Source organism: Octopus sinensis, linkage group LG2 (assembly GCF_006345805.1).
Source record: "Octopus sinensis linkage group LG2, ASM634580v1, whole genome shotgun sequence".
NCBI classification, from domain to species: Eukaryota; Metazoa; Mollusca; class Cephalopoda; order Octopoda; family Octopodidae; genus Octopus; species Octopus sinensis.
In genome coordinates, this window is record NC_042998.1 from 91,488,649 (window position 1) to 91,501,906 (window position 13,258).

At 32.2% G+C, this 13,258-nt stretch overlaps 1 protein-coding gene across 1 annotated transcript in view; it reads left to right on the forward strand.

Moving 5' to 3' along the window:
- The window catches only part of LOC118762202 (titin-like), a 285,670-nt gene that overhangs the window by 226,727 nt on the left and 45,685 nt on the right, over positions 1-13,258 (forward strand). Inside the window, exons 94-95 of the mRNA XM_036500741.1 lie at positions 2,244-5,624; positions 8,568-12,761. Coding sequence (XP_036356634.1) covers positions 2,244-5,624; positions 8,568-12,761 — 7,575 coding nt within the window. The remainder of the gene's footprint in view (positions 1-2,243; positions 5,625-8,567; positions 12,762-13,258) is intronic.

Sequence of the window (13,258 nt, forward strand, 5' to 3'; positions counted from 1 at the left end):
AGAGGAACATTAAGGGTCTACAAGGACCATGGGTACTAGTCCTTCCTCCAGATTCAGCAAATGAAAAGACATGTCTTTCATACACATCTCCCAATTTCCATGAAATATGGCCTTCTAATCTCTATTGTTTAACTTCCCCTAATTTCATTTATACATCATTCTAATTCTATATAAAGCATATCTTCGACGTTATTGGGTCCTCCTCTTTGCTATTGTTAAAACTAGATGGATAATCTGGTAAGACCTATGGAGACAATGCTGTCACATATACTACAGCATTCTCATTCCACACTTCATTTTTAGATGGTGCTTTGCATCTCTTCTAATTTATTTGTCTTAATACTTCAGGGTTATGGTATCAAGGAACTTGTGATAATTCTTGTAATATGTGGTTCTACTTGCAATAGTGATCTCAAAGTCTTGTTGCTATCTGTCCCCCCCCCCAAAAAAAAAATTACATTTAAGATCTTGCATTTAACTTTTAATTTTAATCTTCAGCCACAACAGGCTATACCATATCTGCAAAATGTTAGATTTATTTTCAAGTGCAAATATGTCTAATCAGTGAAATGAATACCTGAAAGATAAATTAAATGCTTGTGTTAAGAAATAATGCAAATGATAGGATGACAAAATTTTAAAAGTATCTTTTTTATCACTCTGAAACACAGAGCTTCTCATCTAATCTTTCCTTTATATATTTGAAGCCCTCTACTTTTTAAATATTTATTATCTTGAGGTGTGTAACAAATTATTTGTGTTACCATTAATTCTAAGAAATATTTATCTTTTTCATCAATTTAGTTAATGGTCAATCATTCTTGCTTACATCATTTGTAACACGATGAAAACAATGTTAAATCATAATTTGTCATGACACCGAGTTTCAATGCCCATTATTATAGTAGACAAATTCCTTGTCTCACATATTTTCAGTCCTTTTCTTTTGTGAATGTCAGTGAAACAAAATTGTTCTCTTTCTGACCTATATATCTTAGTGACTTAGTACATATGTAGATACTTGCATGAATGTACACATGCATGCATACACACACACACATTCACAATATGGTACACACACATATACCACGAATCAACAATGAAATGCATAGTGGTGACTTTGTTATTGTTTTTCTTCCCTAAGTTGTTTACAAATAAAATTGAATAATTAAAATGGTTAAAGCAAAGTAGATAACATAAATATCTTAGAATAAATATGAAATGTATATTGGGTATTGAGTAAGCATACATGGATGTGTTAATTGAATATAAAGTTTAATCTGTCATATTAAACTTTAAGCCAATGCAGTTGATATTTCATAATCATACTCATCCTCATTATCGTTTAATATCCTCCTTCCATGCTGGCATAGGTTGGACAGTTTGATAGGAGTTGGCCAGCAGGAGCCTGCACTATGCTTCTGTGACTAGTTTTGTAATTACTTCAAAGAGAATCTCAACATGAAATCCCATGAAAATCTATATCTGAAGAGAATGTTGTGAATAGAAATAGAAACTTAGAAATTATTAATTAAAAAGAAGCTTTCATGAAAAAGAAAACATAAGCAAAACAAAATCTAATGATTTTACAAATTATGTAACTGTAAAAATTCAATGAAAACTACTGTTAATGCTTACAAGAGTTAGAATAATCTCATTTTAATGGTAAATTATTTTTATGAACTGCTTAGAAATTTCTTAAATAACTGAGTTTATAATTTTATTAAAAAAAAGAAATAAAGTGGTATAGACTACTTTACTATACATATAAATTTTATCAAATTTCTTTATATATTTCTTTGAGCTTTCATTGTATAGTTTTCATTTGTGATTTAATCAGCTACTTTTTTAATTTTTTGCTCATTCATTATTCATCCTTAATGTTTATTCATAATTTTTCTTTTGCATGACAAAATGAACAGCTTCTCATCTATTAACTTGCATTGTAAATTTTATCTCTATGTTGATTAGAAAGCTTTTGGAATGTCTTATGAATTTTATTTCAACATGAAACAACAACAAAAATGTGTAAATGAAAATGAATAATTTAATTATTTATTTATTTATCTATTTATATATTTTGTATTTTAAAGTTGTAATTTTACAGAATTTTTCTTAATTAGCTGTACAAATAATTGATTGATTAATCATTAGCTGGTGAAAAAAATTACAAATTTCATAGTTTCAGTATATGTAGGTAAAATGAGTTCATAAGTCTAATCTCTTTATTTTCAATATTGCAGCATATGAATATATTCCTGACAGTGAAGAAGCTTCATCACAGGAAGCTCCATCTCCAAGACCAATATTGGAAGAAACTGAATTGAAGCAATTGTCTTATGAAGAAGTTAAGAAATTGATTCAAGAAGAAACTTCAGTTGCTGAAGTTTCTACTGAATTGCCAGAAACTACTGTAGTTGAAAAGCAATATCACACTGCTAAAACTGTGGAGATGGTTCTGACTGGTGAAGCAGAATCAACTACTGATATTACTCAGAAACAAGTTGCTGAGTTCCAGATCACATCACAAATAATTAAAGATAGTATTCAAAAAGCTGATGTAGAATCACCAATCAGTGCTAGAGCAGCTTCCCAGATACAAATCCCAGTTCAAAGTCAGTTGAGTGAATTGCAGTCAGTTCCAGAAGAACATGTCAAATCTGAATCAGTCATTTCTGTTTCACAGCAACATGAAGCAGGATTTGCCACTGAAACGAAAGTTGTTGAAAAGGTTGAAGACTTGGAGCAACCTCAAATATTTGACTTTGAACAGAAAATAGAAACACCTGTAACAAGGGATATTGTTAAAGTTGAAGAGAAAGTTGAACAACTGCTTGCAGCAGAAAGCAAGGTATCTATTGAAACGGTGAGTGTTGATCAACCACAAGTATTTCATATTGTTAGCAGTACTGAAGAACAAACAACCGTTGAAAGTGTACCTGGAGTTACCAAAGAAGCTGAAAAACGACAACCAACAGTTGCAAAATCTGTCACTATGAAAGAAGTCACTGAAGAATCTATACTTACTGAGTTACAAGAACTTCCAGAAGCAACAACTGACATGGAAGAAATCACTCTGGATATCCACAAAGTGGAAGAGAAACATGCCAGGGAAAGTAAAGTACTTGTTGAAATGGAAAGTCTAGAGCAACCAGAAGTAGTAAGTATTGATGGTAAAGTTCAAGAACAAACACATATTCAGAAAATAGAATCAGTTACCAAAGAGGTTGAAAAACAACAACCAACAGTCGCTAAGTCTGCTGTTATCAAAGAGGTCATTGAAGGATCAGTTGTGACACAGTTGCAAGAATTTCCTGAAGAAACAACTGATGTACAAGAAATCACTTTGGATATCCATAAGGTTGAAGAGAAATATGCCAAAGAAACTAAAGTATCTGTGGAAATGGAAAGTCTTGAACAACCTGAAGTTGTTGCTATTGATGGCAAAGTTGAAGAACAAACAAATGTTGAAAGTATTCCTGGTGTTACTTTTGAGGTTGAGAAACAACAACCAACAGTGGCTAAGTCTGTTGTTATGAAAGAACTAACAGAAGAATCTGTAGTGACACAATTACAAGAACTTCCTGAAGAAACAACTGAAATGGAAGAAATAACTTTGGATGTTCGTACAGTTGAAGAGAAACATGCCAAAGAAAGTATAGTAGCTGTTGGATTGGAAAGAGTTGAGCAGCCAGAGGTATTTGATATTGATAGTAAAGTTCAAGAACAAACAACTTCTTCTGAAGTACAAGTAATTGCTGAAACATCTGCAATTGATTCGCCTATTATTTCTGAATCAACACTCCTTTCAGAAGATGTTCCTGAAAATGTTGTAACTCATGTTAAGGAACTAGATCAGGAAACAACCTCAGGACAGGAAATTGTTTCTGTTGTTCATAAAACTGATCAACTTTTACCAAAAGAAACTAAAGTAGATATTGAAACTGTTGCTATTGAGCATCCAGATGTATTTAGTATCAGTGAAAGTGTTGAACAAAAAACAACTGTTCAAGAAATTGATAAGGTTATTACTGAAACTATTGAGAAACACTTACCAACTGCTGCTAAAACTGTTGCTATGCAAGAACTCATTGAAGAGGCAACTGCAAGTGATGTTCAAGAAGAAGTAGAAGAAAAGACTGTTCCTGATGAAGTTTCATCCATACGTGAACAATACATGCAAAATCTCCCTGTTGAAAGTAAAACAGCTGTAGAAATAGAATTGATAGAACACCCAGAGATATTGAATCTTCCAGAAAAAACAGAATATAAGCCTAGTACTCAAGAAATTAAGCAAGTTACAACTAAACCTGAGAAAACATATCCTACCTCAGCAAAAGCATTTGCTTTAGAGGAAATGACAGAACATGCAACTACAATGGATCTTGAAGAAGCTCCTGTAGAGACTTTGAAGAGTGAAGGGGTAACCAGCTTCCAAGTACAGTATGAACGGAGAGTGGAAAGGGAAACTCAAGCTGCACCTGATGAATCTATAATTGAAGTGCCAGAAGTTGTAAACGTTGCTGAAAAAGTGGAACAAAAACTTAGTAGTGCTGAAATGAAAGTAGTAAAAGAAATGGCTGAAAAATCAATGCCAATCATGAGCAAATCTATTACACTAGAAGAATTTACTGAATCATCTTCAATAATATCATTGGATGAAGAAACTTCATCTCAACCAGTTGTTGAGGAAGTGACAGCTCCTGAAGAGACTACTGGCCATATTTCTCCTAAAACAGCAAAGAGCATTGTTCTTGAAGAGATATTTGAAATTCCTGAAGTCAAGCAACTGGAGGAAAATAAAACTGAAAGTATGGAAAAACCTTCTAGTGTACAAGATTTAGATGTGAAATATAAACCATCTGATGCCTTCCTTACTCAAACAGTGCCACTTGAAGAAGTTGTTGAGGAACATAAAACATATGAGTTAACACGTGAAGTTGAAAAGCAAACAGATGAAAGAGAGGTATCACCTCTAAGTAATGTCTGTGCACCCTCAGCTCCTTCTGAAAGTAAGGCAGATATCACTGAAGAATTACTTGAACCATCTGTAATTGATAATGTGAAACAACAAGATACATTGAACTTGAGTGTTATTGGTGTTGAGTTGGATACTCAATCTGTGAAAACACAACCAATCACTGAAACCACTACTCGCTCTGTTGTAGAAGCTTTTGAACAACCAAATTTGACTGAAGTCACACATCCATCGACTGAAACAGCTATAGCTAAAGATATGCCAATTGAAACTTTGGAAGCTCAATATGAAGAGGTACCTGAGATTTTGGAAACATTTGTTGAAAACCTTGTAACTGAAGTAATTTCAGAAACTGTGGAAGAAAGTAAGATGCCTTCCTTTGAAGTCAGCTTAAAAGATATTTCTGTTGTTGAAAATCATGTTCTCCATATGGAAGTATTTGTCAGTGGAACACCTACTCCAGAAGTGAAATGGTATTTGAATCAAGTTGAACTTGCTCCATCACCAGGCGTTCATATCAGGCAAGAAGGTTATCGTTCTGAATACATCGTTGAAGAAGTGTTTCCCGAAGATCAAGGTTTATATTCTGTTGTTGCAACTAATGAATTTGGCACAGTGACTTCATCAGCTTATATTACTGTATTGTGTAAGTACCAATGCTTTATTTTATTTCTATTCTTTGTGAATGAACCATATTTGCCAAAATAATTTCTTGTAATTCTTTATAGGTAATCACATAAAATAGTTATAAAGTCTCATCTACTGTCTGAAAATATTTTCACTTGCAGAACATTCTCTGATCAGGGAATACATAAAAAAAAACATTGAATAATCAAAAACTACTTAATAAATTTTAAAAATATATTTTATAATTGTCATGCAATTAGCTGAAAATAATAACAATGATAGTAATAATAATAACAATAATTATATCTTAATAACATCACCCCTCCCCAAATGTAATTATGATATTTTTATAACTTGAAATTCAAACACTATATCATAGAAATGGAAAAGGTTATAAGGTTTTAGCAGTATTAATGAAATGAAATGACTTCACCTGAAACTCACCCTCATATAGTAGATCCATATTTGTTTTATCCCTTGCTTGTCAATACACACCAGCAACAATAATTCATTACATTGACACAATGGCACAAATTTTTAAGGAAGAGGTTCACTGGACTGAATTAATCTCAACACAAGCCCATTATTTAGTTTATCAATTGCTTGAGAGGTGAAATGTTTAAATCAATCCTGGGGAGAAATTGAACCTCATGTATTGGTTTCTTCTTCTTGACACTAAAATATATTTTAGATATGGGAAAGTAAATAAGTGTTATTGATATATTTCCAAAGACACTATTGTCCTTTATAAAAGGAAATGGCTTTAATCTGGAACTGAATCCACATTACACATCTGACTTATCAGAAGCTTATCTCTTGCTTCATAATATTGTGAATAATGACTGGTAATAATACAGAACATAGCAATGATCATACTGTATAAGTGATAAGTTTCCTCAAACAGTATACTGTATATGTACTAGATATCTTATACCTGCCGCACAAATTATATGTAGAAATATGAAGTACCAAAGTGCGTGTGTGTATACACACATACATGTACTCACATATATGCACATGTACACATATATACATATTTACATGTATGTATATATATATATATATATATATATATATATACATATATAAACGTATTTGCATGCCTATATTATATATGCATACACACACATAACAGAACAAGTTCATTTTCTTAGAGATAAAGCTTTATATATTCATGTTTTTGGAAACGGCAGTACAGTACAAATAAGGTACAATTCAGAAAATAATGCCTGATCTATATACAACAAAACTGCCTTGTAGAAAATATTGTATGTTAATAATTGCTATAGCGGTATCAAGTGACTACAAGGTCATTAAAAAAGAGTTGAGGAATTCAGACTTTCACTTATCTATCAGATTAAAATCACTATAGTATACATGAAATGTGGTTGTCATTTCAGTTATAATAAATACAATTGGAATATATGAATATATGTTACAAATCACTTAACTAAATATTGCAAGGCATTTTGTCCAGTAAGGTTAAACTTCTTTGAATTTTTCCTATCCAAAAAGATCATGTTCTAGAGCATAACAGATCAGATATCTTGGTGTTTGAGAAAAGGAAACCAACTTGTTACACAATTGATGTGGCCTGTCCATTATATACATGAATAAAAAGAAAAAGAAATCAACAAGGTAGATATGTGCCCAGATCTGAAGAGAGAGATAAGCAGATTGTGGGGTTGCAGAAAAAGTGGGGTTGTACCAATTGTCACTGGAGCTTTAGGAATGAAAGGAAGAGGCTCAAAGAGTAGACAGAAAAGATTGAATTGCAGAAGCACATAGAATACATGTCACTGGCCTGCTTGTTAGGAGCAGTGAAGATCATTCAAAAGTCCTTGAGTGACTGAGGTCACAGGTAGTGACTTGTTATCTAAGAATAAACCCATCTAAATTCCATAGGGGTGAGATACAAAATAATAATAATAATAATAATAATGCTTATAATTTTGGTTCAATGATAGTAATTCTGACACGAAGGGATTAATTGATGCCATCAACTCAAGTTTTTAACTGGTACTCTATTTTAATTGCCCCCGAGGAAATGAAATGTTAGTTACCCTCCATGTGATTTGACCTCAGAATATAAAGAACTGGAACAAATACTGCAAAGTACTTTTTATGACCTTCTAAGGATTTGGCCAGCTTACTCATAATTTTTTGAGTAATAATAATAATAATAATAATGATAATAATAATGAGAGCAGTAGCTGGAAATGTTTTATTTTGAAGAATTGCTCAAAATAAAATCAGTCTATTAATTATATTTTGAAAATGTTAATTGAATTTAAATATTTGTTGTTAATTAATCATTACTTTTGAAGTGTTGACTTTTAAGCTATAAATTATGAGTTTTTTGTGTATTTGAAACTTTAAACAAATTTATGCTTATTTATTTATTTTATAAAGCAGTATATTTTTCAAATTACAAGAAAATATTATTAAATTTTAAATAATATTTATTTAATATAAAAAAGTAATTGATTAGTTATTTTTTCAGCTATTTCAACAATTTTATTGATAAAATTCTTATTTCAGGTATAAAATAAATCTCAAGATATAATGCTATTTTAGAAGAAGTTTTAAAAATGTGTTGTTTAAAAGTGATCATTTAATTAATATATATTACAAAGTTTTGACATGTCAGAGGTGTGAATAGAATATAAAACCATTGTAAGGCCAAATTTTTGATAATAGTTGAAATGTTTATTTTAGGTATTTGATAAACAAAAATTAACAGTAATCTCAATTAAATTTTGCTTTAAAATTAATTGAGTGAAAAATCAACTTTGTATGGTTTTAAATGGTTTTGTTTATAACAGATTTTTAAAAATGTTATTCAAAAATATTTGTTAAAGAAAGGTTACTACTACTATTATTATTATTAATTTATGTGGAACCTGGAATTTGTTTTTAGAATCTTTAAGTGAAAGTTCATCTTGAATGATATTTCTTTCAGCTGCTTCTCCAATTGAAGAAGAGCATAAGGAAGTCACTAAAACATTTGTGGAAGAGATTTCAATAGATGCAAAACCAGTAATGGAACAAGTTAATATTGAAATAATTGATAAAACATATGGAATTCAGAAAGGTGAAAGCTTTGAAAGTGAAGAAACATTTGAAGAATGCATTGAAGGTCAGCCAGTTTCTGATGATAGTGAAGATCATTTTGAAGAATGCTATCAAGATGATTATGTGGAATCAGAAATTGTACCTGATGTAAGAAAAGAAGAGCACATTGAAAGAGAAACAATAGTTCAAACAGTAGGCATCCAGATTCAACCAGCAGAAGTTTCAAATTTCAAAACAGAAGTTGTATTGTCACCAGAAATTAAAAAGGAAGAAATCAAATTTACTGTATCTCCTGAACAGATATTCAAAGAAGAAGTTAAAATAGCTACTGAACCAAGCAATTTTGTGGACACAATAACTATAAATGTTGATGCTCAGAAAGAAGTTGTCAAAGAAATTGTAAAAACTGAGATGACCAAAGATGTAGCTGTGGAATCCAGTTTTAAGAATGTTCTTATGTTAGAGCCTACTAACATTTTAGTGGATGTGGATGAGCCTGATACAATACCATCAGAAACAATGCAAATTCACTTTGTTCAGGAATCAAAAGAAACTGTTAATGAAGAAAAATCATTAAGGTTTTCTACAGATTTTGAAAATATCCAGCCAGAAACATCTGAGAATTTAGCCATAAACAAAGCAGAAATCACATCCAAAACTGAAGTTTGTATAAATGAAATTTCAGATCATTTGACAATGGAAAAAAGTGAAAATGTCATTGCAGAAGCATCTCCAGTAGAAATGATCATTGAAAATATAGAATCTGATATAAGAGTTATTCAATCAGTTGAAAAACCAGTGCAGAATGTTGAACTAATCCCAGAGGTAATTGCTGCTGAAAATGCTGATGCAGTTTATCAGGAACCTACACCAGTTGAACCTACACCTGAAGTGATTGAATCTAAAGGTGTAGAACAACATGTGATTACCGAAAAACATATTCAAAATGTTGCAGTCTTACCTGAAGATTTGCCAGTGGAAAATGTTGATATTTTCCCTCGGGAACCATCACCTGTTGAGACTACACCTGAAGTGATTGAATCTAAGGGTGTAGAGCAGCATGTGGTTACTGAAAAACATGTTCAAAATGTTGCAGTGTTACCTGAAGTTCTACCTGCTGAAAATGTTGATATTTTCCCTCGGGAACCATCACCTGTTGAAACTACACCTGAAGTCATTGAATCTAAGGGTGTAGAACAACATATGGTGACAGAAAAACATGTTCAAAATGTTGCTGTGTTACCTGAAGTTCTTCCAGCTGAAAATGTCCATATTTTCCCTCGGGAACCATCACCTGTTGAAACTACATCTGAAGTCATTGAATCTAAAGGTGTAGAGAAACATATGGTGACAGAAAAACATGTTCAAAATGTTGCAGTTTTACCTGAAGATTTACCGACTGAAAATGTTGATATTTTCCCTCGAGAACCATCACCTGTTGAAACTACATCTGAAGTCATTGAATCTAAGGGTGTAGAACAACATATGGTCACAGAAAAACATGTTCAAAATGTCACAGTCTTACCTGAAGATTTGGCAGCAGAAAATGTTGAAGCTTTCCCTCGGGAACCATCTCCAGTTGAAGTACAGACCGAACTTATTGAATCAGGATCTAAAGATACACATGAATTATCAGAGAAGCTTGAAATTAATGTTGAAGGTTCTTCAGAAGATACTATTCTTGACTTATTAGTTGTTGTGCCCAGAGAAGAATCTCCAGTTGGTACAACATTTGATTATGACACCACTGAAACAACAAAAGAACAAGTTTTAATTGTGCAAAAAGAAATTAAGGTTGATGAATTGCCAGATACTACAGTTATTGAATCTTCTCATGATGTCATCAAAGAAGTATGTGCTATAGAACCTATAGCTGAAATTGTTCCATCATCTGCTTCTCAGAAGCCTTTTATTACTCAAGGATCCGTCTGTGCTGAGGAAATTCCACAAGAGACTGAGATTGATAAATTGATAATTATTCCTAGAGAAATCCCTACTTCAGCAGAAATTCAGATCGCTGAAATTACTGATATGGTGATACCAACTGTATCAGAAGAAATGAATGTGTATGAGGACAAACCTGTAGAAGTTGAGGAAGAATCATTTGAAGATGCAGCTGAACCATCTGATGAAGAAAAGGAAAGCCTTGAAGAGTTCACAGAATGCATAGACATTGCTGTGGAACCAGAAATATCACCTGTGAAGGAAGAGATTATTGAGACTACTAGAGACAAAACTTCAAAAGTTATGGTTCAAATCAAACCAAGAGAAGAGAGGGTGGAGAAAGCAATTTCTGTAACAAATCTTGTTCAGCATGAAGTTTCTTTAGCTGAACATGTACCTGTTATTATGCAAGTTGAAGAGAAATATAAAGTAGACAAAACTATTCCTGTTACAAGACCTAAAAAGAGTGATATAAAAATAAATGTTTCTGAAAATATTCAGAAGGATATATCAATCTCAGAATCATCTTTGTTCAAAGAATCTGTAAATGTGGTAACCAAACCACAGTTAGAAGAGATTCACATGGAAATTGTTCCTGAAAAGAAGGTTGATGTTAAAGAGACTGTAGAAATTGTTCGGAAAGTTACAGAAGAAAGAATTCCCGAGAGAAAGGAAGAACCAGTTGATAAAACTGCTGTATTTAAAGAAGCTGTGGAAATCTCACCCAAACCAGGTTTTCAGGAAGTTCATATGACAATTGTTCCTGAGAAGAAGGTTGAAGTCAAGGAGACTGTAAAAGTTGTCCAGAAAGTTAAAGAGGAAATTACCCCCAAGAAAAAGGAAGAACCAGTGGATGAAACTGCAGTGTATAAACAGGGTCTTGTAATTGCCCCCAAACCAACTTTTGAGGAAGTTCACATGACTATTGTTCCGGAGAAGAAGGTTGATGTCAATGAGACAATGCATATTGTCCAGAAAGTTACTGAACAAATTACACCTGAAAGAAAAGAAGAACCAGTGGATGAAACTGCAGTGTATAAACAGGGTCTTGTAATTGCCCCCAAACCAACTTTTGAGGAAGTTCACATGACTATTGTTCCGGAGAAGAAGGTTGATGTCAATGAGACAATGCATATTGTCCAGAAAGTTACTGAACAAATTACACCTGAAAGAAAAGAAGAACCAGTGGATGAAACTGCAGTGTTTAAAGAGGGTCTTGTAATTACCCCCAAACCAACATTTGAGGAAGTTCACATGACTATTGTTCCGGAGAAGAAGGTTGATGTCAATGAGACAATGCATATTGTCCAGAAAGTTACTGAACAAATTACACCTGAAAGAAAAGAAGAACCCGTTGATGAAACTGCAGTGTTTAAAGAGGGTCTTGTAATTGCCCCCAAACCAACATTTGAGGAGGTTCGCATGACTATTGTTCCAGAGAAGAAGGTTGATGTCAATGAGACAATACATATTGTCCAGAAAGTTACTGAACAAATTACACCTGAGAGAAGGGAAGAACCCGTTGATGAAACTGCAATATATAAAGAAGGTCTAGAAATTACTCCCAAACCAAAGTTTGAGGAAGTTCACATGACTATTGTCTCTAAAGAAAAAGACATTCCTGTTGAAAGAAAACCAGAGATGCATATTGAAGTTAGAACAGTTCCTGAACAACTAAATGTAACACAAAAAGAAACATATTCCATAGAAACAATTGCTTCACATCCTAAAGAACCTGAACCAGAATTTGAAAAAGAAATCAGGATCATTAAAAAGGATTCCACAAGTGAAATTGTAAAACAAAAATCTGAGTATATTCAAAAGACCATTGATGTATCAGAGATTCATAAAAAATCTACTAAGCTGGAAGTTATAAAAGAGTTCCATGATATTAGTGTCCGTGAAAAAGATACATTTACTCTTGAGATAATATTTGAAGCACATCCTGCTCCATCAATTACATGGTATTTTGAAGATGTAGTTATCGAATCTACTGAAGAATTTTTAATTGTGATTGAAGAAAACAGAACTATGATTGTTGTTAAACAAGCTATATTAGAAGATGAAGGAGAATATAAAGTGAGGATTGAAAATGATGCTGGTTCATATGTATCTACTGCCTACGTTACAGTATTACGTAAGTAAAAATAAAACAAAATTGCTATGTGAAATCATCGGCTTTTTAACCAGCACAAACCACTACATCTTATGAATGCAAACAAAAGCACTACAGTCCCACATTTCTTTACCGTGCTTTGCTTTTTCTTGTTCCTTGCTTGAATGTTTTAAGGCTTCCTACATTAAAATGATCAAAATTAATAATAAAATTGAATTACAACTTTCTATTTATTAGTCAAAACTATTTTCCTGACTTGTTTCTAACAATTCAAAGAATTTCATACAGCAACTTACATTGGAATATAACTAAATATTTATTTATAAAATTTATTATTGATCTTTTATTAAAAACATTTTTTTTAATAAGTTTTTATATGTTTTAGACTGAAATCAAACATAATTTAACCTTGTTGCTTTTACGTTTTGTGGCTTGCTTTACTCATCTCATATTGTATTAATTGTTATTTTTAATGCCTTCTATGTGATATGCACATTTTTCATTGAACTGATATTTCC